At 42.0% G+C, this 27,765-nt stretch overlaps 1 protein-coding gene across 1 annotated transcript in view; it reads right to left on the bottom strand.

The window, feature by feature from the left end:
• Positions 1-27,765, bottom strand: part of glp1r.L (glucagon like peptide 1 receptor L homeolog) — a 146,297-nt gene that overhangs the window by 8,165 nt on the left and 110,367 nt on the right. The window contains exons 9-11 of the mRNA XM_018262711.2: positions 15,186-15,246; positions 5,935-6,004; positions 3,237-3,325 (exon numbers count right to left, since the gene is read on the bottom strand). Coding sequence (XP_018118200.2) covers positions 3,237-3,325; positions 5,935-6,004; positions 15,186-15,246 — 220 coding nt within the window. The remainder of the gene's footprint in view (positions 1-3,236; positions 3,326-5,934; positions 6,005-15,185; positions 15,247-27,765) is intronic.

Raw genomic sequence — 27,765 nt, 5'->3', positions numbered from 1 at the left:
GGGAAGCCGGTCTGTCTATAATTAGTTGCAGTACCACTTCCTTCCACTATAAGCCAGGGCCATGTTCCCATAGGGCTGCAATAAAACAGCGCCACCATCTTATAGGAGCACAAGTGGATGGTGATTCATGAGTACTTGCCCCACTCTCTTATTCAGGCCCCTTTGGATATATTCGATGGAAGACTGAGATCATTTCAGCCTTCATGAATCAGACAAGTAAAGGGCAAATTAACATAGAAACCAATAAAGAGAAGGAGAATTCAGCAATAAACAAGGAGAAGAGCAATATATGTCATTGGGGAAGGACAGACAATCTGCCCCGAAATATCATCCTGGTACAGAAATAGTAACTGCACCTTAACTGAGAGGAACTGGAGACACAGGGAGAGTGGGTCTGTTTATTAAGCATGATACACGAGGAGAGAAACAGCAGTGTATCCTTGTTATAACTGCGCTTTACAGACATGGAGGAGTTTCTTAATCTCTATAATCTGCTACTGATACTAAGGGGCAAATTCACTAAGATTCGTAGTTGTGCCAGGCATAACTTCGCCAGGCATAGTTTCGCCAGCGCTCCGCAAATTCACTAAAATCCGAAGTTGCGCTCAGGGGTAGCGTAAGATTGCGAAGTTGCACTAGCGTTGATTCGTTAATCGAAGCGAAGTTACGCTAGCGATGGTTAATTTGCATACAGCGCCACATTCAAATTTCAATGGAGGAATATGTAGCAGCACTACAAATGTCTGGGAAACCTTCAAAACATCAAATAACATTTTTATTTTGCCCTACACATGTGCCCACTGTATAGTTAAGTTGCCATGAGTTAGGAAATGTAGGGGGGAAGGAGGGGAGCTTTTTCAGCCTATCACCCATAATATAGAAAAAACGCCATTCTATTCTATTCTACTCTATTGCGCTTCGCCTGGTCTGAGGTGGCGAAGGAAGTCTATCGTAGTTACGTCCGTTGCGCAAATTCGCCAGGCGTAAGGGTGCGAAGTAACACTAGCGAATTTACGCCAGCGTTCGTTAGTGAATTTGCGAAGTAACGCAAATGCCCAATGCTAGCGAATTGACGCTAGCGTTAGGCGCTTCATGAATTTGCCCCTAGATGTTACAGGGAGCAGGGCCTGCTCATGCTGAATTGTGCTTAGTACAGGGGAATACCTATGCTGTCATAGTTTTATGGTTTCTCTCTGTACAGACTATGAGCAAACTTAGGGGCTGTTCCTGCTGAATTGTGCTTAGTACAGGGGAATACTTATGCTGTCATAGTTTTATGGTTTCTCTCTGTACAGACTATGAGCAAACTTAGGGGCTGTTCCTGCTGAATTGTGCTTAGTACAGGGGAATACTTATGCTGTCATAGTTTTATGGTTTCTCTCTGTACAGACTATGAGCAAACTTAGGGACTGTTCCTGCTGAATTGTGCTTAGTACAGGGAATACCTATGCTGCCATAGTTTTATGGTATCACCTTGTACAGGCTATGAGCAAACCTGGGGGGTTCTTAAAGGCATGGCTATGAAAAATAACTCTTCTTTATTTGTGTGTATACATATTGTTTAATGGCATAAGACCATTATGCTTGAAGGGCTGTGGGAGGCCACGTAGAACAATGGCGACCTATACAAACCAGAGCTACATCAGTATGAGTCAGTAGCAACTATATTAAAGCTTTATAATTTCATATGAATACAGTGAAACCTCAATTTTACATGTTTTTAAGTTTTTCCTCACTTGTGGTCCCACCTATATATTGTGCATAATACATTTCCCTGATTAAACATTTTCCCTGATTTTACATATTTTTATTTTGGTCCCTTCAAAAACGTAAAATGAGGGTTCTATTGTGTTATAGTTGCCCTTTAGCTCTAGTTGCACACAATGCTATGCCGATTGCCGACCATTCCACTCTGTGTCCCAGAGAGAATAATTTCACTAGAAAGCTTATTGAGCACTAACTCCTGACTCCCAGGATTCACTGCTGTGTGAGCGGCTGCTGATGCCTCTTCCGGAATACTAATGTGCACATTTAGGCTGCTAATTGCGTCAAGAGCGATGCTTGCACCCAGCAGCTATTAAGTTGGTCACTTTGTACTGATGGAATGGCTACTGTGGAGAACGAAGCTTAATAAATACGGTGTTTATCTGCCGGATAAAGCTTATCTATAATTAAACTCAGTCCAGGGATCCAACCCAATTGTTCCTTCATTGTAAGATGTAAGGACACTGATATCTATCCGCCTCCGGCCAGTACCATCCTTGAGATTCATTCCCCCAGTTTCTGCGTTTCCTTCCAAAGCCTCTGTCTCTCTCTCTGGCTCCTGACTTTATTAACTCTTCCTCTTCCAGGATCTCTCCCTGGCATCTTGACCCTCACAGGGCTGCTGTACATCCGCACTCCTACACCATTCATTTGATTATGTGTTTAACTGGCCATTCATCTTCACAGGCGTTTAGTTCCCATTTCCATTTTTAAACGCATCAGTTAATGGTGCTGCTCCAGCAAAATTCTGCACTGAAATTCATTTTTCAAAAGAGCAAGCAGATTTTGTGATATTCAATTTTGAAATCTGACATAGGGTTAGATATATTGTCAGTTTCCCAGCTGCCCTCAGTCATGTGACTTGTGCTGTGATAAACTTCAGTCACTCTTTACTGCTGTACTGCAAGTTGGAGTGATATCACCCCCTCCCTCTGTTTGCTCTTTTGAGAAATGGATTTCAGTGCAGAATTCTGCTGAAGCAGCACTATTAACTGATGTGTTTTGGAAAAAACATGTTTTCCCATGACAGTATCCCTTTAAGAAGCAGTGCTTTCTCATTGGCGAGGGTTTCAGTAATAATCGCAGCTGAGACTGACAAAGGACTCATATCCAGCACTGATAAATATTTACATATATACAGGGTATAGCTGTTTTTTGCAGGGAGAACAATCTTGGGCACCAATGAAAAGCTGAGGGTCTTGCTGTTGCCTGAGCAACTACCTGGTAGTTATGTTCATATTATGTCTCTTGGCCCCTGAGACTCTCGCAACGATTGTGACCATTGAATGGAGTTTGAAATGCTGATGTCATGGGAGGAAAGCACATACTAACATTACAGTGTCCCCCGCCTGTATCTTGGCTAGGATAGAAGGAAACATATAGCAGCTCCCACCTATATAATAAATGCATTTCCTGCTTGTATAACTGACAGGTGTAACTAGCAGCCAATGAGTTAACAGTTATTCACTCACCTGCATTTGGTGTCGTTTCTGCACATGAGGTTGGCCTGCAGCTTAGAGATGATGATACAAATCACTCGGATAAAGATCACAAAATTCACCTGAAAGGATAAAATAAAGGAGTTTCCTTCACCCCCAGTGGCAGGGTTGCCAGGTGTAATTTTCAAAACCAGCCCAAAACTAGCCAAGAGGCACTTCAAAAGTAGCCCAACAATAGCACAATATCTGCAGTGAAAAAAAGTCTAAAAATTACACGAATATATATGAAGATATGCCTTTTTCAAAATTTTCCATGAAGCTAAATGGGACAGATGGGGGGGCCCAGGAGGTATAAGGTCCCATAAGGCCCTGATACATATACAATTTCAATAAATATTGTTAAAACAGTTCAACCTTTTTTGGTGGCCAGCAGATTTTTGCTCCAAAATTGTCTGAAATTGAGGAAAGTCACCAGAAAATGCGAGAATGCTCAAGAGTGACCGGAGACTGGGGTACATGGTCCATGCTGGCTATTGTAGTCTTACATTGAACTTGGCAGTTGGCAAATTGGTAAACAAAAACTACATTACCCAACATGCATTGGAAGATGCAGGCTTTTCACATTAGGACAAGAAAAACTTTGGCTGGTTTCCAAAGTACAAACCAGCCAAAGGCCCAAAAAGTAGGCCAAAACTGTATCTTGACTAGTTTGTACTTTCAAGACCCACCTGGGCTTTAAATTAGTAGCCCAATTTGGCTAGAAAACTGCCAACCTGGCAACCCTGCCCAGTGGTCTCTGTTTCCTGAGGCCTTGTAGCTTGTAACAACAAACTTTATTGACACACGCACACAGACAATGCCACAAACCTTAGTGACTGTAGTACTCATCAAAACAATTGACGACAGCCCATGTTAAGCCATAGTCTCTCTGCTGTATTAAAGAGGAACTGTTCCTTTTAAATTAGCCTTTAGTTGAAAGGCTTTAGTGGCTCTCAGGGTTAGCACTGTGAAAACGTTTCCTCTTACTCCCCTTGTACCCAGTTGCGCTGGTTTGGAGCAGATTTGCTGGTTTTGGCCCACTGGAGAGAGAATACCTCCCAACATTTACAAAAAACTGTCAAGTTATGAAAGTTTGAACACATTCCTGTGGTTTTTATGTGTTATTACAGTTTTGCTAATGAAGGTGAATTGCCTATTAAGCTGTGAGTCTAAGCTCTCCCAAGAGACCTTCTTATCTTAACTTGTTATAAAAGTATCTATTCTGGGCTCTCTGCCTAAAGCCAATTAAGTTAGTGCAGGGGATCAAAGAGAAAATCGGGACAGTTCAGTAAAAACCCGGGACTGCAGGCTGAGTTGTCAAAATCGGGACTGTCCTGCGAAAAACGGGACAGTTGGGAGGTATGGAGAGAGTAAAGCTGCCCCATGGGATTGGGCCCTTCTATAGGGTGAATTGGAACAAGGTGAAGCTGAGCACACTCTATCCTTCCTTAAGGTGGCCTGGTGCACAATGTAGGAGGGTACGGCAACCCCCAAAGGTCAATAGTATTTTATTGTATTTATAATATTTATTTAGTGCGAACGTGCAACGTTTCGGGGCAAGCTTGATAAAGAGGCTTGCCCCGAAATGTTGCACGTTCGCACTAAATAAATAGCATGGGGTAACCCTGCATTTCAATTGCCTCGAGTGCCAGTGTATTTCTATACTATTGCCCTGCTATAGGGGAAATCTTTTAATACAGAGCTCATTGTGCAATATTTCTATATACTGTATCTCCACAACAATGCTCCATGTGACCAGATATCACCATGCAGTTGGTCGATTGAACAGAAGTAGGTTTGTACCCACAGGCAGCTCTGGCACCATTGGGAGCATTGGGCACACTGGCTCATATAAGCGTCAGAAAGGGAAAGAATAAGAAGAGAATGTCTGTGAGTAAATGAGGTTCCGGGGAAGCCATCGCTAAGTACCTGTGATTATCTTCACAAGCACAGTAATGTTCCCCCAGGGGGTCATACAGGGTTGTTTTGAAATTAAATTAGATGCTACTCCATGTCATTGTCACAAAAGCGGCAATTACACTATTGTTATTGTCATGTGATTTGCCGAACGTCCCTCAGATGCATTTCCATCCCAAACACCCACTAATGAAACCCCCAGGGGTGTTATTGTCTATAATACAGGCTCATTATGACAGCCCCCAGTGATCTGAGCAAATGGGATTTTAATGGCAACTCTGAAACCCACATAAAGATCCGTATGTTCCCTTGATACATGAGACGAGCAATACCAACCTCTCGTGCTGTGATGTCATGGCGTTCCCTATGGAAGGTGTAAACTGGCAAAATCAAGGCTATGCAATGGGCATCAACATGGCACCAACCTGTGCTCCACCTCATTATTTATAGAGAGAGATCACTGATAAGCATTGGGTGGGGCTAATCATTAAAACCAATAACCATAAGTTTTGAGCTCTCCCACTTACAGCTTCTATGTAGAACCCAAAGCAGAGGCCCCTGTTTGGCCCCCTTATAAATAGCTTTGTGGGAAATTATGAATAAAAGAGCCCAGCGAAACACCAGTTTACTGTCCGAACAAAGAAGTGAACAGGAGTAATTCATCTCTAGTGCAGTGCTGTGATTTACCGAGAAAAGGATACCATTTCTTCCTATACCAGACTTTATGAATATTTTAGATTAGGAACTAGAATCTTTCTTCTTCCAGCCAACTTACCCCGATCGCCATAAGAATAGGGAGCCGAATGATTAGCCAGTAATTCATATTGTAATTCCGAGTCCAGCAGCTAGAGGGAGAGAGAAATATGTTATTTGGGGTAGAACTAAGTAGGTGTATATTATATATATTTGCAGGACCGCCATCAGAAATCACAGGGCCCCATACGACAAAATTTCCTGGGCCCCCTGGGCTGCGCCCACTGCAAGCCCCACCTACAGGTCCACCCTCCCCACCCCACAGGTCCGCCCCCCACCACACAGTAAAAAAACAAAAAAAATATTGGTGGCTAGGGTTCCCACATGTTAATAAAAAGATATTGGTGGTCAGGGCCCCCCATAAAAAAAACATTTGTGGCCAGGGCCCCCCCATTAAAAAATATTGGTGGCTAAGACCCCACATGAGAAAAAAAAGATTGATGGCCAAAATTGGTGGCCAGGCCACCCCCCACACATTATAAGAAAATTGGTGGCCAGGGCCCCTTAAACGTCCATGCCTTCCCGAAGTCAGCAGCTCTCAGAAAGATGGGGGCCCGGCTAATCAAGTAAGTGTGGCGTGGCTGGGCCCCCCTTACCCTCAGGGCCCCCTACAACTCTCCCCCCTGTCCCCCCCTGATGGCTGCCCTGTATATTTGCCTGACCCATGCAGGTCTGCTGTGTTACATACTGAAGGATTGGCTAGAAACTGGCATGGTTAATATATATTGTAAGACTGACCAGGAACCGGCATACAGATGCTGTCTGTCTGTCTATACTTTATCCGTCTCATCTCCCCGTATCCAGACGGATCTGTCCCCATTGGGCAGACACTGCCAAGTAATACTATTGCTCTGTATCCTTTCCAATTGCTGCACAGAATCTGTTCCTATAAGATCAGTGTCTGTGCTCAGTGTGGTTCTGTTCCATGCCAGTAATGTGCTGCGAGTAATGGGGCACTGCCTGAGCAGACTTAATTACATCACAAATAATATCCCTTCCACTAGCAGCCAAATCACAGACACCCCCTCCCTGCACCTCCAGTCATTGGGTAGTAAGAACACCTAGAAGGGAAGAAATAAATGGAGGATGTGCCAGGGTCCCAGCTAAAGAGCAGCGGGTATTCCTCTCATTATAATGGGTTCTCCATAAAACACGAAATATTGCTTTATAAGAAGGAAATAAAATCTTGCACAGATCTACGTCCATTTTTTTTAGTTGTAATATTTGTGTGTAGGTGCATCTCAGGTCATTTTGCCTGGTCATGTGCTTTCAGAAAGAGCCAGCACTTTAGGATGGAACTGCTTTCTGACAGGCTGCTGTTTCTCCTACTCAATGTATCTGAATGTGTTACAGTGGGAGCTGGATTTTACTATTGAGTGTTGTTCTTAGACCTACCAGGCAGCTGTTCTGCCTGGTTGTTAAGGTGGCCATACACTGAGAGATCCACTCGTTTGGCGATGTCGTCAAACGAGCGGATCTCTCCCCGATATGCCCACCTTGAGGTGGGCAATATCGTGCTGATCCGATCGTGGGCCCTAGGGCCCAACGATCGGATCCTAACGAATTGCAATGGGCGGTCGGATCGCGCATAAACGAATAGATGCGGCCGCAATCCGACGGGATTTTTTTGTCCCATCCGATTGAGATCTGGCCGACTTTCGCCAGCTCTCGATCGGTGAAGCCCGTCGGGGGCCCCATACACGAGCCAATAAGCTGCCGACACGGCCCGTGTATGGCCACCTTTAGGGAGCTGTTATCTGGTTACCTTTCCATTGTTCTGTTGTTGGGCTGCTGGGGGGAAAGGGAGGGGGTGATATCACTCCAACTTGCAGTACAGCAGTAAAGAGTGATTGAAGTTTATCAGAGCACAAGTCACATCACTGGAGGCAGCTGGGAAACTGACAGTATGTCTAGCCCCATGTCAGATTTCAAAATTAAATATAAAAAAATCAGTTCAGTGCAGAATTCTGCTGGGACAGCACTATTATCTGATGCTTTGTGGAAAAAAAATTTTTTCCCCATGACAGTATCCCTTTAAGGAGTGGTGCTTCATGGAAAATAAGTGAAGTTTGTTGGAGTAGGGGAAAATGCTCCAATTTAAAAAAAGGGAACTTTGGGTGGTACAATAAAGTATAGGTCCCTATTGACATTACCTGCTGTGTGGGCTGTGTGGGGTAAAAACTCCATTAATAACCCTCTCCCAACATTTTGGAAATAGAAAGAGGGACAAAAAGATTTGCCCCGCAGAGAGTGGCAAATTTTTTGACCATGCCCATTTTCATGGCCACACCCACTAATAACCTTGTCCATTTTACACATTTTGGCAGGTTATTAAAGTCTGAACACATTTCTGTGTTTTTTTGCTGATGAAGGTGAATTGCCCTTTAAGCTGTGAGTCTAAGTTCTCCCAAGAGACCTTCTTATCTTATATTGTTATAAAAGTATCTATTCTCGGCTCTCTGACAAAAGCCAATTAAGTTAGAGACTTTGTATATTTTTCTGACTTTGTATATTTTTTTTTTGTATATTTTTCTGGCTGTTCAATGAGAAAGTAATTTCAGTAACAAACCCGGGACTGCGGGTTGAGCTGTCAAAATCGTGACTGTTCTGCGAAAAACGGGACAGTTGGGAGGTATGCCTCTGTGATGCAAAACTCTTAACTGGCAACCAGTGAGTCTGACAAAGAGATATTTGAGGGTTTGCATATCGTTGCAGTTGTGTTTGTGGGCCTCATTCACTAATGAAGGACACTGTGCGAGCAACAAATGCACTACTCATACATAAAGCACTTGCACCCATCCCTTCTGTCACCCAGTGTACATATGCAAGTGGTATTTAGTAAGCTCCATGGGATTTACCCTGCAATTAATCAGGTGCTAAGTACAGGGCTTCCATTGTGCACTGCACCCACAAACAGAGTGATATTGTGCACCACTAAGGGGAATGGTGTGTAAGTGAACCCCGTGTCCTGCATGAGTGCCCCATAATGTAGTGAAGACTTGCTTTATGTCATTAAGTAGCTTGGTGCAACTATCCTGCAGCTATGGGTGAAACCAGTAGCATAACTATAGAGGAAGCAGACCCCAACAGTGTCGGACTGGCCCACCAGGATACCAGGAAGACTCGCCAGGTGTCAGTGGGCCCTCCTGCTTCTAAACATTTGGCTTATTTCATGGCCATTCCCTATTTCTATGAGAATAAAGAGGCTAAATAGATGGAATAATAGATTATAGTATGTAAAGAAAAGAGAATAGGAAAATAGAGGTTGAGTGAGGCGAGGAAGAAAATAATACTTAGAGTGGGCCCCTGGTCTAAAGGTTTTTGGGTGGGCCCTGGTCTAAAGGTTTTGGTGGGCCCCTGGTGTCCCAGTCTGACACTGGACCCCAAGATCATAGGGGCCTGGACTGCGGGGGTCCTCTTCCTCTATTGCAATAAAATCCCCCCTCCCTGGGCTTCTTCTGTAAAGGAGACATTTTACTGTTTTAGATATAGAAAATGTGCTTTAAAAAGTTGTGTTTCTGGTTACTTTATCGAAAATTTCTGCAAAAACCCTGCTAGTCCCGTCCATCTGTTCCACTTCTCGCTGCCTCTTTTCCCAGGCTGTGCAGGGGAGGCGGCGGCTCTCAGCTCACTGCACTGGAGGACAGGAACCAATCAGCAGCTAGCAGGACCTGATAGGGAACTGAAACCTGTCTGTGCTTGTGTGACTGCAGGGCTATGATTGGTTGTCCCACTTCTACTGTGCTTCTGGCAGGGGCCGTTAGGAATAACTCTCTTTTGGACCTTGTAATAACTAATAATACTGAACTCATCTCTAACATTTGTGTGGGTGAGCATTTAGGGAATAGTGATCATAACATGGTCTCCTTTGAGATTCTGTTGCAGAAGCAATTCTATAAGGGAGTAACTAAAACACTAAATTTCAGACGTGCAAACTTTGACAGTATAAAGGCATCTCTGCAACATATTAAGTGGGAAATGCGTTTCACAGGGTTAAACACAGAACAAAAATGGGAAATCTTTAAAATGCTGCTTAATAAATATACTTGTCAGTATATTCCACTTGTAAACAAGGAACGTTGTTGCAAAGCAAAACCTTTTTGGTTCAATAGAAGCGTTGGTGTTGAGGTGGGTAAGAAAAGATGTGCTTTTAAGGCTTTCAAGTTAGCTGGGACAGCCAAATCATTTATAAGGTACAAGGAGGCCAATAAATCATGCAAAGAAGCTATAAGGTAAGCTAAAATTGATATGGAAAAGGATATTGCAGCAAGCAGTAAAAAAATCCAAAATTATTTTTTAAATATGTTAATAGTAAAAAAATGAAGCAGGAAGGGGTGGGACCCTTACTATCAGGGGGGGGGGTCAGCTGGTTGATGAAAACAAAATAAAAGCGCAGATTCTGAACTCATATTTTTCATCTGTCTACACAACTGAGGAACTAGTAAGTGAAGGTTTCCTTCTTAAAAGTCCCAATTCTAGTAATACAACTAATGATGCATGGTTCACACATGATGAAATTCAAAAGAGACTAGAACATGTTAAGATTAACAAAGGTCCGGGGCCAGATGGTGTTCATCCCAGGGTACTTAGCGAGCTTAGCTCTGTGATTGCCAAACATCTTTACTTAATTTTTCAGGATTCATTGAGATCTGGAGTGGTGCCTCTATTCAAAAAAGGATCACGTTCTCAGCCTCAAAACTATAGGCCAGTTAGTCTGACGTCAGTGGTAGGAAAGCTTAAATAAAGGATAAGATACTGGACTTTATAGCAAATCATAATTCTATGAGTTTGTGCCAGCATGGTTTTATGCTTAATAGATCTTGCCAGACTAACTTAATTTCTTTTTATGAGAAGGTAAGTAGAGACCTCGATTCTGGGATGGCAGTGGATGTGATTTACTTAGACTTTGCTAAAGCATTTGATACAGTGCCACACAAAAGGTTACTGGTTAAATTAAGGAATGTTGGCCTGGAACATAGTATTTGTACCTGGATAGAGAACTGGCTAAAAGATAGACTACAAAGAGCGGTGGTAAATGGAACATTTTCTAATTGGACCAGTGTTGTTAGTGGAGTACCGCAGGGCTCTGTACTAGGTCCCTTGCTTTTCAACTTGTTTATTAATGACCTGGAGGTGGGCATTGAAAGTACTGTTTCTATTTTTGCAGATGATACTAAATTGTGCAGAACTATAGGTTCCATGCAGGATGCTGCCACTTTGCACAGTGATTTGTCTAAGTTGGAAAACTGGGCAGCAAACTGGAAAATGAGGTTCAATGTTGATAAATGCAGGTTATGCACTTTGGCAAAAATAATATAAATGCAAGTTATACACTAAATGGCAATGTGTTGGGAGTTTCCTTAAATGAGAAGGATCTAGGGGTTTTTGTAGATAACAAGTTGTCTAATTCTGGGCAGTGTCATTCTGTGACTACTAAAGCAAATAAAGTTCTGTCTTGCATAAAAAAGGGCATTAACTCAAGAGATGAAAACATAATTATGCCTCTTTATAGGTCCCTGGTAAGGCCTCATCTGGAGTATGCAGTTCAGTTTTGGACTCCAGTCCTTAAGAGGGATATAAATGAGCTGGAGAGAGTGCAGAGACTAAGTGCAACTAAACTGGTTAGAGGGACGGAAGACTTAAATTATGAGGGTAGACTGTCAAGGTTGGGGTTGTTTTCTCTGGAAAAAAGGCGCTTGCGAGGGGACATGATTACAATTTACAAGTACATTAGAGGACATTATAGACAAATAGCAGGGGACCTTTTTACCCATAAAGTGGATCACCGTACCAGAGGCCTCCCCTTTAGACTAGAAGAAAAGAACTTTCATTTGAAGCAACGTAGGGGGTTCTTCACAGTCAGGACAGTGAGGTTGTGGAATGCACTGCCGGGTGATGTTTGGCTGATTCAGTTAATGCCTTGAAGAATGGCTCGGATGATTTTTTGGACAGACATAATATCAAAGGCTATTCATTTGGAGGGGTTGAATTTGATGGACTTTGTCTTTTTTTAACCCAATTTAACTATGTAACTATGTAAGCCCACCCCTGATTTTAAACAGAGACAGGGACCAGTGAATATCTATAGGGAGCTCCAATAAAGGGTCCATTTTTAAAGACAATATTAATTTACAGCCAAAAGTAAAATCAGCACCATCTATTATACATCATTTATTTATCCTATACGTCTCTTTTAAATTTATTTATCCTATACGTCTCTTTTAAATTCTCGGCTGCTCGCACAGTACAAACGTGAGGTGGGGGAGAGGGGGTTGTGTTGGGGGTTACATTTCAGGCTTTAACAGATGGGCCCCCCGAACATTTTTTTGTCGGCAGAAACCGCAGGGTGGGATATAAATGGCAGATTTTGATGAGACTGTACCTATCACTGCTGGCAGTAAATATTCCAATGCCAGGGGGACTTATATGAAGCCTGGGGGGGGGCCTAAGAAGTTACTTTTGCAGGAGAGAATTTGGGGAAGGAGGATGTGAGCTGAGTATAAAGGGGCCAATGGGAATGGATTGTGAACTCGACACCTGACAAACTCAATGATACAACACCGCAATTATCATCATTTATTAAACATGTTCTTATGAAATCATATTTAATCCCAGTGTATCATTATGCCCAGCAGCTATATACCAACAATATCATAACCAGCACATTCTCCACTGCTCTGTGGAGGGGATAGTAAAGCATTATTTAAAGGAGACATATAGTATAAATAAAAAAACTCTAATTTTGTAGCCAATGATGTATATTATATGGTGCTTGTTTTACTTTTGGCTGTAAATTAATATTGTCTTTACTGGAGCTCCCTAAGGGCTCTTACACATGAGCGTTTTTACCTGCGCTCCCCTGCGTTCCGTTTTTCGGCGTTCAGCCGCAGGGGAGCGCAGGAATAGACGCATTTAATTATTTCAAATGGGGCTGTACTCACACAGGCGCATGTAGGCGCCGAACGCAGGTTGAGACGCAACATGCTGCATTTTTCCTGCGTTCGGCGCCTACATGCGCCTGTGTGAGTACAGCCCCATTTGAAATAATTAAATGCGTCTATTCCTGCACTCCCCTGCGGCTGAACGCCGAAAAACGGAACGCAGGGGAGCGCAGGTAAAAACGCTCATGTGTAAGAGCCCTAAAGACGTTCTCTGGTCCCTGTCTGTTTCAAATGTGGGCGTGTCCTAACGGTCCCTGCAAGAAGCACAGTAGGAAGGGGACAGCCAATCACAGCCCTGCAGTCACACAAGCAATGATAGGCTTCAGATCCCTATCAGGTCCTGCTAGCTGCTGATTGGTTCCTATCCTACGGAGTGTCACCAGCTCCCCTGGCAAAGGAAGCAGTGGGAAGTTGAACAGATGAGCGGGACTAATAGGGCTTTTGCAGAAATTTTCAATAAAGCAACCAGAAACACAACTTTTTAAAGCACGTCTTCTATATCTAAAAGAGTTGTTTTTTGACATAAAATGTCTCCTTTAATGTAAGGGTTCACTTTACCTTTACTGGCCAATTACATGCTATACCCATTTTCCGGTTTCCATATTTGCCACGGAATGCATAGTGATGCAAATGAGTACATTAGCCCATAATTTCCAATGTCAATATTTACACTTCATTATGCAAATGAGCAACACAAACGCACACTAATGGCTAATTAAGTGATTAGGTTACCAATTAGGTGCATAATAACTGTGTATTTGTGCCGCTTCCTCAAAAAATCAGTGAATACCCTAATGATAATGAATATTGTGGTTCAGAGATTTAAGGTAATGATGGTGACATCTGCCCGGGCCCCTTTAGATCAACAGAGCCATCCTGAACATGTGTGTGCCTCCTTAGTCCTTAGGGCCCCTACTGAATATGTATCGGGAGATAATTGTATGGCAATTACACTCGCAGATCTTATCTCCTCATCTCAGCGCTGATGTGCCCTTTAATGTGTCCTTGTGCAAAGATGGGAGGGGCCAACAACATGCAATGTTTACATTTATACAAATCTCTCCGGATATGAGATGCTGCTAATTCAGAGTTAAACCATTAGAATCCCAGAATATAGGGACACAGATGGAGCCCAGTATATTACAGGCAATATGTATATAGGGAAATGGAAAAGTAAGGCACTTTAGGCCACACCCTCACCATGTCTATTCCTACTGTAAATGATAAGGATATTAGAAGTCACTGAGGGGTTGTTCTGTGACCATATAAAGGCACAAAGCTGCAGGCTGAGTTATACAGGGAACTCTGAGTATCACTCATGTATTATAAGGGATAATGTACCCCCTACTGTAAATGATAAGGATATTAGAAGTCACTGAGGGGTTCTGTGACCATATAAAGGCACAAGGCTGCAGGGTGAGTTATACAGGGAACTCTGAGTATTACTCATGTAGTATAAGGGATAATATCAATCACAGGGGGCAGGGAGGATAACCTTCTTGCAATTCTCTATTCCTGAAGCACCCTGATAAAATCGTCAGCAGGGAAGAGGTTAAAGGCGCAGGTTTTGCATCACTTCCAGTAAATCAAATGACCAGTAATTGCTACCTTCTGATTGGCTGCCGTGTGATTTTAGACTGCATTTATCTGCCACATTTCTTGCTGGAGCCTCAGAGGGGTGAGCAATGACTCTTGCTGATTGACTCTGCACTGTTCCCTTAGCTGCTCTGCCCAGGTCTGGACTGGGAATCAAAATAGGCCCTGGCGTTTCAGGTATACAGAGGCCCAAACAGCCCACACAGAGGCCCAAAGAGCCCAACCAGCCCAGTAAATAGTCACTGTCTATGGCAACTTACAGCAGCCCCTCTGGCATTTGCCAGAACCCACAGATAGCCAGTCCGGGCCTGGCTCCATCCCAGGTGATGTCACAGGCTCACAGAAAGGGAGTCTGGGCAGCTTGTTCAATAGGCTTTACTGCATTAATTTGCGTTATGTTTTGGGTGGCCGAGGATGAGTAGAGTATAACAGTGCTTTATTAGCAGAGTCATGCAGCCATTACACAACAGTAACTTTCACTTTTAAGCTACCAGGAAGTATGCACAGTATAAGTATGAGCACAGTGCCATCTACAGGCCATTTGTATAAAAATCACAATTTGGGAAACTACGAACATAAAAACCAAAGTACTAATACTTTTTTACATGGTAACTATAGGGCATGGCTAAAAGTAAGGGGATGAACAAAGATATTAACCCTTTGACAGATAAGACAGAGAGGGAGAATGACATGCTGTGAGTATCTGCTCATGGGAAAAGACCAAACATGAACAAACCCGTTGTCTTCATACAGGTACTTGACTATGGCCCAGGGGACGACAAACAGCATCGGGACACCTGGGAGAGAAGAGAGACATAGTAAGTCGGAAGTCATACGCAGAAACAATGCTGGAAGCTGCCATATATTCAACTGTTTGCTCAAGTAAGTCCTATCTAATATGATAAGGAATTAATGCCCCGGGGGAAGAATATGTTCTTTGTACATTTCATTTCCTGCTTGGCAAGGAAGGAGGTTGCTACTGACCTGGTATTGTAAAACATTACAAGACATTATTGATACAGTGATAAAGAACGCTGTTCTTAAAGCCAATGTTCACCATTTTAGTAAGACATGGACATTTCTTAGACAATTTGCAGTTGGTCTTTTTGCATTATTTCAGCGTTTGTCCTGTAGCTCTCCAGGGTGTAGATTATCCTAGCAACAAGGCAGAAGTCTGAATACCAGGCAGGAAGACAGATAAGAGTAAAGGGTTATTAATAATAATAATAATAATAATGGTGGCTGTTGATGCCCCCGTCAATGGGGCAAATTAACTAATGGGGGGAATTTTTGCCAGCGAACGATCCGTTACACTTCACACCAAGAGAATTCTCTACCACTACGCTAATTCACTAAAATTACGCTTAGGTCAGTTTGAATATGGCAGGTACATATAGGTCATATATATATGTCTTTATTAGAGATGTTGGTGCAAATGCTTGAAGTGGCCACCTATTATTAAAAATGTCCAAGGAAGCAAAATAAAGACTAAAGAGATCCTCTAATGCCCTAGACATAAGCCCAACCTAAAACCCATGCCCCTCAAATGGTTGGGAAAGAAATGTTAACACAGAAATCTTTAATAGTTAGCAGACAATCCCGCTTTAAAAAATGAAAAAATCTCCAGCGTTTTTAGAACTTTTATGACTTTTCGGCACACAGGATATGATGTCACTGCCATACAATTGAGGAAGATGAAGCTTCATCTTATCAGTTCGCCTGGGCTAAGATCACGAAGGAAACTCTGGCGAAAAAGGTCACGTTCTCTAAAATACGCACTTGTGAATTTGCAGAGTAACGATCGTTCGCCTGAGAGAAAATTCGCCTGGTGATAGGGCATGAAACTGCGATATTGACAGTCTCTTTGTCTAGCGAATTGTCCTCCTGTTAGTAAATTGGTGATGTCTCTGTGGATGAGATTTCTGGTGAATTTTCACTAGGGACGGCCACTTAAAGATAGATCAATAACCCACTCCTCTTTGGACTGACGTGTGTGCTGGTTCTGTCCATTTGTGGCTCTTGCATTAGTGGTATAATGTACAATGAAAGAAAATGCAGTCGGAAGCAATTTCCCATTATTCATTAAAGGGGACCCGTCACCCAAAAGAATTATTCAAAATCCTATTTTATCACATTAGTCAAGCAAAATGAACTTTAATTACACTATATAAATTATTTGAATCTTGTTTCCTTCAGTCTGGTAATTTATAATTATAGCAAGCAGGCAGCAGCCATTTTGTGGACACTGTTATTAAGGCAAGTCTTGTATCATTATTAAGGCATAGAGGAGGGGCAGACAATATTCAGGGGCGATCCTGGCCCCTCCGCCGCCTGAGGCAGCAGCAGTTGCTGCTGCCCCCCCTCCCCCAGAAATTCTCTCTTAAAGTACCAGGAGCAGCATTTTTGCTGCCCCTGGTACCTAGTGGGGCGCTGCCGCCTGAGGCGACAGCCTCAACTCGCCTCATTGGCGAAGCACCCCTGACAATATTTGATTGACAGCTGAGATTTTTAAATGAGCTTACTTAAAAAATAGAAATTGGATTTCATGTTTAATTTGAAAAGGACTTTTATTATACAGATTTTTATGTCTGGGTGACAGGTCCACTTTAAATAAAGATGGTTTCCTTGACGTCCTGTTTTTAATATATTAAATAAAATGATGGATTTTTAAGAACTTTTTAAAGGCTCCCTGTGTGCACCTTTATTTTCGGATTTATATATATATATATATATATATATATATATATATATATATATATAACTCAGTCTCACTTGGTGCACTCAAATAAAATGTCAGTAAGCAGCTGCCTGGGTGCTGGTTATAAATCACATCATATTCAAAGAACCGCACTCACAGGTCTTTTATGCAGAAAAAACTGTGGTTTAAAGGAGTTGTTCACCTTCCAAACACTTTTTTCAATTCAGTTGTTTTTAGATTGTTCCCCATAAATAAAGACTTTTTTCAATTACTTTCCATTATTTATTTTTTACTGTTTTTATAAAATCCAAGTTTAAAGTTGAATGTTCTTGTCTCTGGTGTTTTAGTCTAAATTCATTAGTAATCCTTGTATTGTGACTGTTATATTATATAAAAGGTCAGACTGGAGCCTTGGGGGCCTACCAGGCTGCAAAGCGAAGTTCCCGGGGCCCCCTCCCGACCTCAAAACTCCAGGCCTTGGTGCGCACATGCGAGAAAGACGCAAGCACAAACTCCGCTGAGGAAGAGCAACAACGGTTTTTATGGGGCAGCTATATATATATCAAAGAGAAAGGCTAGAGTGCTAGGCGAAACGTCAGTTGTTCTTGTTTTCCAATAAACACCGTTATATTTTTTGGTAAGACCTGTGAGTGCAAGCTTTTTCCTTGTTCTATCTTTACAATTTTTGTGCTTGTTGCACCCAGGCAACCTTTACCGCTATACGAGTTGTGCCGGCTTCCAGAGTTGTGCCAGCTTCTGGTTGGCGTTTCTAACGTGCCGGCGTTCATTCGGGACGCGATGGTGTCCGTTTTGGATGCGCGGCGTGAAATTCTGATGCGCTGCGTCAATTTCAGCTTCCTGGGTTCCCTGTTATAAACGGTGCTTTCTGATGTAAGAACGCGCCGTTTATAAGGATATCATTTACAGTCTGGTCCCATAGGGAAATGACCAGACTGTAGATTTTTATATATATATATATATATATATATATATATATATATATATATATATATATATATATATAAATATATTCAAAGAGCCGCACTCCACTTTTTTGTATTTAATCAAATAGTGTTTACATTATGTTATTATCCGACGTTTCGGCCCACATTAGGGCCTTTTTCCTTGAAAAAACTGGGAATCCACAAAATAAGATGGGGGTTACTGGGAACGTATTTAGAAACATCTTCCCTGCTAATGGGCTGGGGTCTTGGGTTGGTACAGATGGCCAAAACATAATGTGCAGCATTTCTACCCTACTTCTTTGTGAGGCTTTAGTTTTCCTTTAAAGAAACAGCCCCAAGTAAGTTATAGTGTAAGGGAGGGTCTACATGTGACACTGGAAGAGGTGGAGTTATGTAAATAAGAGGTGGAGTTATGTAAATAAATACCTATTTATAATATAAAAGTGATCCCCTTAGCAGGCCTGGATTTGTGCAAAGGCCACCAAGGCCCAGGCCTGGGGCGGCAGGATTTTATGGGGAGCAATGCTGCCCAATCACACCCACATTGGTTCAGAAATATTGGGGATGCGCAGGAGATTTTAAATTTCTTGTGCGCCAATCCCCATTGATGAAAATTTCCACAAGTAAAAAGGAGGGGACGGGGGAGACGAACGTTTGTGGGCCTAGGGGTGCCCGCTATGCAAATCTGGCCCTGCCAATTAATGAATAACGTGTCACACTAAGTGGCAGATTTATCAAAGGTCAAGTTGTGTTTTACCGAAAATGATTTTTCAGTCAAAACTTGGTTATAAAAGTTGGATCTAAAAATACTCAAGTTTTTGATGTTCGAATTTTCCAAGATTTATTATACCCTGAAGCTGGAAATAGTTTGAATCTGAAAATACTCCAGCTAAAACCTGTAGAAGTCATGTAGAAGTCAGTGGCAGAGGTTCCTTCAACCATTTGAAGATGTTTGGGGGTTTTTTTTGCGGTGGGTTTCGCTCAAAACTCAATTAATTCAAGCAATTTGAGGGTTTTTTCGGTGAAAACTCGATTAATTCAAATTCACTGATTCAAGTTTTGCTTATTTAAGTTTTTTCATAAATCAGAAAACATGTAAGTTAATTTGAGGTATAAAAAATCTCACAAACTCAAACTTTGATAAATAACCCCCTTTACCAGTCCATATAGTAAAATGTGGGTGTTGCTATACAGGGTGCAAGCAGACAAAAAGGAAATGAAAGGGGGAAAATGGATCAGGCCCTGAAGGGTTAAACATAGATGCAGATTTAGTCGATTTACGGCATACACATCACCATGGCAACACTTAGGGAAAGAAAATATACGTCATTGTGTTAATGAAGTTTAAAAACAAAGAGCAAATGAATTTATTCATTTCATATTCATTATTCATCATCATTTATTTGAAATTGAGTTCTTATGTGCAGAGTTAAGGGTTTAATAAAGATTTTCGGATATTATGCAGTTATTTGTTATCTCTATGTCACATGGAGTTTTGCCAGTTTCCTTATGGCACATCTCTGGTATATGTCAATATATGCTTTTATGGTGCATTTATCATAGTGGAATTGTCTTAGTGTTTTCTTTCATGAAAAGATTTCACAACTTAAGATGTATATTTTTAATTTTTCTTACAAATTTTTGTTGAATTTTCAGGGAAATTAGGCCAACATGTGACGCTGTACAAGTATGGGACCTGTTATCCAGAATGCTCAGGACCTTGGCTTTTCCGGATAACGAATCTTTCTGATATATGGATCTCCATACCTTAAGTCTAGTAGATAATCATATAAACATTAAGGGGCAGATTATCAAGGGTCGAATTTCGAAGAGGAAAATACTTCGAAATGCGACCATTGAATAGAATCCTTTCACGGTCTTTTCTCAAGCCTCTCAAACGTGGCTTGAGAAAAGACCGTGAAAGGTCTGAAACGTTGCCGGGTGTTTGGGGTCAGAGCCTATGTCCCAATAAAGGCATTTTAAGACAACAAATCAATGATTGGTGCCGTCTATTACTGCAATTTGAATTGATGAACGGATTGAGGCTGGGAACCGTTTGACGTGCATCATACTAAAGTCTTTTGGAGGTGAGGGTGCTGACTGTGTAAATTGTGACATTGAATAGAATCCTCCAACATTTGAATTCGAAGTCGGAGGATTTTTTTCATCGTATGATTGTATTCCGATCGTAGTACAATCATACTCCGATCGTAATTCTAATCGTATGATTCGAACGATTTTATCGTACGATCGTACGATTTTCCTGCGAAACCCAAAAACTTAGAAATATGCTCTGGCAGGTCCCCATTGGCTAACATAGCACTTCGGGAGGTTTAAATTGGCGAAGTATTGAAGTCGAAGTTTTTTTAAAGAGGCAGTTCTTCGATTATCGAGTGGTCGAATAGTCGAATGATTTTTACTTCGAATCGAAGTCGAAGTAAATTCAAAGTCGTAGTATCCTATTCGATGGTCGAAGTATCCAAAAAATTACTTTGAATTTCTTTACTTGGAAAATTCCCTCGAATTCACTTCGACCCTTGATAAATCTGCCCCTAAATAAATTCAATAGGCTGGTTTTGCTTCCAATAAGGATTAATTATATCTTAGTTGGGATCAAGTACAAGCTACTGTTTTATTTTTACAAAGAAAAAGGAAATCATTTAGAGTCTATGGAAGACGGCCTTTCCATAATTTCGAGCTTTCTGGATAAGGGTTTTCCTGATAATGGATCCCATACCTGTACATTAAATTAAGCAGCCGTAGTTTTCCATGCAAGCAAACTTGGCGTTTTCTTGGCTCTTTACAACTTTCTTTACCAATATTTTCTTTTTTTACCTAAAGATTTTCATATTTTGGCACAGTATAAATGTATAAATTTGCCAAATGTTGCTCTAAAATAAGTGGCCAGCAATGGGTCGGTCATTTCATTTTCTAATTTTCAGTATAACTTTTCCCATAAAGCAAAAAAACTGCTAAAAAACAAGAGACCAAATGAAATAGAAAGAAACATTCTTCAATATTTAAGAATTACGCCATAGTATGGATATGGAATGGGGCCCCTAAGGGGATATGAAAGATATTGTGACTGGAACACTATTATGTGAATGTGAAATAAATATGAAGAATTGCGATGGGTTGGAAGATGCGACTGAATTCCATGAATGGATTTCTGCTCAACTCTGGGCAATTCCAAGAAGTGAGGCAAACGAAGATCCATCTGGAGGAGCCTCCACTAAATTGTATGGTGTTGCCATGGTAACTTGGATGTATAGAATAAATCTTGACGCACAGGTGGCTGGAATGATACCAGTCGGAGGGGGCGCAGAGGGAGTGTTAGTGAGTGGGGCTATTTATAAGAGTTATCCTACATAATAGAGGGGTAATCTTCTCCTTCGGGGCCCTGGGATGCTGACTTGTGAGAAGTAGGAACAAAGAGTGGAATGGGCTGGATATGAGGTTGGCTTCTGATATGAAGGTGACACCCAAAGTGCTGAAATGAAATCATGTTCTCATTATTTTAGAAAAATAAAAGAAAAACGATACCCCAGAACAATGTAGGTCTCTATAAAAAGATATTGCATAAAACAGCTCATGTGTAAAATCCTGCTTCATGTAAATAAACCATTTTCATAATAATATACTTTTTAGTAGTACGTGCCATTGGGTAATCCTAAATAGAAAATTGCCATTTTAAAAAATAAGGGCCGCCCCCTGGGATCGTATGATTCACGGTGCACACAAACATACCATACAAACTATACATGTTAGGTCACATGAGCCAATTAACAGACAGAGTTCTGTATTTTGCTTCAATACTTCTTCCTGTTACAGTTAGAGTTGTAGTATTTCTGGTCAGGTGATCTCTGAGGCAGCACACAGACCATCACTTAATGGTGGTTCAAGACAAGAGATGTAAAAGGACAATATTTACTGAAATATATATACCAGTTTGGTAAGATTCTTTAATATGCCACTTAATGTTATATAAAGTATCTGTTGCTCAAGTATTCATTTTGGGGGTATAGTTTTCCTTTGACACAAAATAGTGTCATCAGTATATTGGCTAAATACCTAGCAACTAATAGCTTGGCGGGCCACTGTGATTGGCCCGTATTCTTACAGTCACTTGGTGCTGGCCAACCAGGTTCAACCACTCAAAAATCAGTCTCTGTGCTAATAGTCACTGATGCCCTTTCACTTGCCCACCGACCAAATACAATTTTCAGTTTAGAGAGACCAACTGCGGCAGAGTCTGTTGGCAATGCCACTGGCAATAGGGTTACTAGCTGGCCGGTATTTCACCGGCCTAACTGGTAGAATATCAGATAGGGCCTGGACTAATGTTAACAATTTACCGGCAGTGTAATTCCTGTTAAATTTGGAATCCCTAGTTGTTCTCACGCCAACTCAGCCCCCTGCTCCCTCTCCATTCAAATAATTACTTCTTTCACCCTGTCTTCTCTCTGATTGTGCCTCAGCTTTAGCTGCCAGAGTCACAGCTCTGCCCCTATTCACATCATAGTCCCACCCCCTTTACATCATAAACCTACCCCTCAGTCTCGCCTCCACGTCATCGGCCGGCAAGAGGACAACCAAAAGGTGGCAACTCTCTCTGGATTCTGGCAAATGTCAGAGGATCTGCTGAAAGTCCCCTGTGAGCAGGACCAGAACTAGGGGGTAGGCAGAGTAGACACGTGCCCAGGGCACAAAGCTTGGGGGGCGCCCGGCACGTACCTTTAACTGCTGCCTACCCCAGTCCGATCTGGAGACTGCCAATATGTAAGGTGAGGGTGGCGTGCGCTGGACGCAGCTGTCAGCAGTGAATACATGCGCTCATGGACGAGCGCACTCAATGGAGGGGGGGGCACAGCCGTCTGGGTTGCCTGGAGAGCCGGCTGGTCCAGCTTGTGAGGTGATGATTGTGCTTCAAATGCCAAAGACCAGATGTGCCATACATTCTCATACAGCATGGTGGAAAGGTGACTGCTGGGCTTCAGGCATACCTGCCAACATTTGAAAGAGGGACAAAACAATCTGCCATGCGCAGTGCCGCAGGTTATGGAAAGTTAAGTTTGAACATATTTCTAGGCGGTTTAAGGCCATGTTTTATGTGTTATTGTAGCTTTGCTAATAAAGGCGAATTGCCCTTTAAACTGAAAGTCTTGGTTCTCCCAAGAGACTTGCTTACCTTAAATAGTTAAATCTATCTAAGTTGACAGGATGGAAATTTTGAAGCTTTTGAACGAGCCTGAACATTGGCAATATTTTAATGCAGTATCGTCAGCTCAAGGTAGAATTCTTTTGTTTCTACCTACGTATCCAACGATTAGTACAGAAAATGAATTATCTTTGGTTGCTGGAAAAATCGTTATTGTAACCTGTATGGCCACCTTTAGACAGGGCTGTGCCATTAGCTGGGGGGGGGTTAAGTAACGGAAACCAGCACATGTGTAATCAACCAATCAGAATGGTAGTAAATTGTATTCTTAGGCACTGGCTCTGCATGTCTTGTATCTGTGTGTTGGTTGCCTCATTCCCCTGTAGCAGTGCCATAAAGTGATAAAGTATCGTTGCCGGTGGGGCTTGTAATTAACTTTGGATCTTGTGATCCGCAATCATTCACACAAGCTTCTGCCGGGACTCTGCGTTCCTTCTCTGCATTTCCTGGAGGGCTGGGAAATAAACCTCCCAGTGTCACATTCATCAAATACAAGTTTTACATAATTTTGTCTAAAAATGTGGATTTTCCTGAAGGTTGAAAAATCCTTTTTCTCTATTGAAGCAAAGATTCCTGTTGGATTTACTAAAGCATTTTTTCCATCGGTTTGCTTAACTGTTTGGCTGCTGTGGAATGGAGGAAACCATTAGAACCTTTGGGCCAGTTTGGTTATTGAATTTGTTCCATGATGGATCCTCACAATGGGCTTCTATGGGAAATTCAAGGGCAGTTCTGCTAAAACAAATTCTTATCGACAATTACAGGAAATGTCTTAAAAAGCAAAGTCTTACACCTGGGAAAATATATGGAAATGTAGAAAATTTGCTTTGGATGTTGGTTCCATCCAGGTGAACTTTTGGACTTTTAATTAAGCTGACCACCCTAACTGGGTCCTTATGCCCAATTAAGGCTCTCGAGAAATCTCTCTACTGAGCACTTGCTTTCTGTTTATCAGTAGCCCTTGTCCTACACCTTCACTTGTCACCCCAGAACTCTCAGTATGCCCACCTTGTCCTCAGACACCTCTATAATATATAACATTATTCCCATGCCTGAGCCTGTTGCCATTGGGTCACATAGTTGTCTTTTTCTCCTTTTTACCCGAGCAAAACACTATTTATTATCCAATATGTACTGCTGATAGGTCTATACAGTGCTCTCCATTCCCATCAGTCCCTGCCACAGTGGAGCTTGCCATTCTCATCACAGAAAAGAGCGTATCTTTTAGCATCTAGCGCTGGTATCAGTTACTACTTGTATGAGATTTTTAGGGGCACATATTGGAAGCTATGAGCAAGGGCATCAGGTTCCCAGTAAAGTATATTTCTGGACATCACTAGGCTTGGGCGAATTTGGCCCATTTTGTTTCGGCAAAAATTTGCTGGCAGCGAAATGTTGCCGACGCTCATTAAAGTCTATGGGCTTCAAAAAGTTTTTGACGCAGGTCATTTTTTTGACGCGCGACGCCATAGAAGTCTATGGGCGTCATTTCCGTGGCGAAACAAGGTGAAAAAATTCACCCATCCCTAGACAGCACCACTTTGTGTGGCATATGGGAAAATACTGTCTCAGATAAATAAGGAGGGATAACCAAGGTTACATCTGTAAATACAATATGCAGAAGCAATGTCTCAGCCTAGGAACGATATTATTTTATAAAATCAATAAAGATAACATATACAGTGTGTGTGTATATATATATATATAGTCCAGTGGGCCGGTGCACACAGAACACAAAATAATGCCTAGGTGCTGGAACAATCAGTAATAATATCAAAACAGTAAAGGATCCATACTCATAGGTCTTTTGAAGAAAACAAAGTTTTATTCTCAACGTTTCGGCTCTTAGACGTGAGCCTCCTGATGACGGCTCACCTATGAGTATGGATCCTTTACTGTTTTGATATATATATATATATATATATATATACAAACACTGTAATAGTCAGGGCCTGGAGGTTACTCTGCTCAATATTCTGTAACTGTAGAATTAAGCGAAAGATTAAAAGCCTGTGGATTTACCTCATGCCCAAAATTCTGTAACTGTAGAATGAAACAACAGATTAAAAGCCTGTGGATTTATCTTGTGGGACAAATGGCAAACGGCGCCGCTCTGTTGGTTCCCAGCAACACTTGGCAGAAAGTTTCATTGCAGCAGATATGCCCCTTGGAGACATTCAGATCATTTAGGATAACGGCTTGCAATGACTTACTGAGAAAATAACATATTTCATTATGTCTCTCAGCACTGCCCCCGTCTCTGTATATTAATGGGCCGCGCAGCCCTCCTATCATTTATTCGGCAGCTGTAGGTTTAATCTCTGTACATAAAGCAGATCGTCACACTGATACAATGTAACACACCCCTTGGGGCAAAATCAGATTCCGTTGTACAAGATACAAGTTTGGGTCATTGCTCCAACAGAAATCATTTCCTACAACAGGACTGACTATAACCTGAGAGGCAGTGACAGAACAGAAAAATCCCATCAGGATTATTTCATGTCCTCGAGTATGAGGCATTCTGGGTAATACAGCCCAACCCTGGGAAGACAAACACTGCAATAAATACATATACAGATACAGGTGGAAGAAGATCCCTGCCCATTAGAGCTTTCAATCTAAGCTGTATGGTTCTTCTTTAACATCAGGAAAATACAGGTTCCTTAAAGGGATCCTGTCATGGGAAAACATGTTTTTTTCAAAACGCATCAGTTAATAGTGCTAATCCAGCAGAATTCTGCACTGAAATCCAATTTTCAAAAGAGCAAACAGATTTTTTTATATTCAATTTTGAAATCTGACATGGGGCTAGACATATTGTCAATTTCCCAGATGCCCCTGGTCATGTGACTTGTGCTCTGATAAACTTCAATCACTCTTATTACTGCTGAACTGCAAGTTGCCCCCCCCCCCAGCAGCCTAACAATGGGAAGGTAACGAGATAGCAGGTCCCTAACACAAAAGATAACAGCTCCCTGGTAGATCTAAGAACAACACTCAATAGTAAAAGCCAAGTCCCACTAGCGCTCGCTGCACTAGAAGAGCCAAATTTCCATTTTAACAAAACGGAAATTTGTCTCTTAAAGTTACCAGAGGCGGCTTTTTGCCGCCCTTGGTAACTGGCCGCTCCATGCCGCCTGAGGCAAGATTCTCTCCTTGCCTCATGGCCGGAGCAGCCCTGGGCACAAGTCACATCCCTGGGGCAGCTGGGAAACTGACAATATGTCTATCAAAAATGTGTTATAAAGTAATGAAAATATCATGTACTGTTGCCCTGCACTGGTAAAACTTATGTGTTTGCTTAAGAAACACTACTATAGTTCATATAAACAAGCTGCTGTGGAGCAATGACGGAAATTGTAAAAAGTCTATATGGCACAGGTTAGCTAATGGATAACAGATAACACCATTAGACAGACAGAGCTTATCTGTTATCTGCTGTGTAACTTGAGCTTTTTCTTCTTTGAATGGCTGCCCCCATTCAGGGCTGCCATCAGAAAACACGGGGCCCCGTACAACAAAATATTCTGGGCCCCCTTGTCCCCGCCCCAGCATGACCCAAAGCCCCACCCCAGATCCCACCCACATCACATTAAAAAAAGCCACACATTCATCATAGCTAAAATACCCCCCCTAAACAAGTTATAAAAAACAAGTTATAAAAAGCCATTTGTGGTTAGCATGTCCCTACAAGTTAAAAAGAAAATTGGTGGCTAGCCCCCCTTCCACAAGTAAAGAGAAAAAGTGGCCAGTGCCCCCTATAAGTTAAAAAAAAAAACATTGCTGGCCAGGGCCCCCCTTAAGTTTAAAAAAAAACATTGGTGTCCATGGTGCCTCAAAAAAGTAACACAAAAAACATTGGTGGTTAGGGGTTAAAAAAAAAAAAAAAAAGACCTGTTTTAAGATGACTGCTAGCAGTGACGTTCCCTCACTAGCATTCGACCTGTCATTGACGAGGAGGCACGGGATCAAACGGAGAAACTATCCAATAAGCGCCTGGTTGAGTAAGCAAGTGGGAAGAGGCAGGTTTGTGACACACCTCCGCTGCTATTGGTCAGTGTGCCGTCTCACACAGGCAGGCAGAAATGCTGTGAGACCTGTGCTGCAGAGATGGCAGCGGAGTCGTGCCTGTTAACTCTTTTCCGGCTGCTTCTTTTGAAGGGCCCTGCAATCCAGGTAGTGTAGAGCGGCCGGGCCCCCCTTCACACTTTCAAGACTGCCGGGCCCGGTACAGCTGTACCCGCTGTGCCCCCCTGATGGCGGCCCTGCCCCCATTGCTACACAGCAGCTTATTTATATAAACAATAGTAGTGTTTCTGAAGCAAACACATCAGTTTTACCAGTGCAGGGCAACACTGCATTATATTTTCATTACTTTAAAACATTTTTATTTTTTGACGTTACTGTTCCTTTAAGAGTTACTTTTCTAAGG

This window comes from Xenopus laevis, chromosome 5L (genome assembly GCF_017654675.1).
Source record: "Xenopus laevis strain J_2021 chromosome 5L, Xenopus_laevis_v10.1, whole genome shotgun sequence".
In the NCBI taxonomy this organism is placed as follows: Eukaryota; Metazoa; Chordata; class Amphibia; order Anura; family Pipidae; genus Xenopus; species Xenopus laevis.
This window is presented reverse-complemented; position numbering and strand designations above follow the sequence as displayed.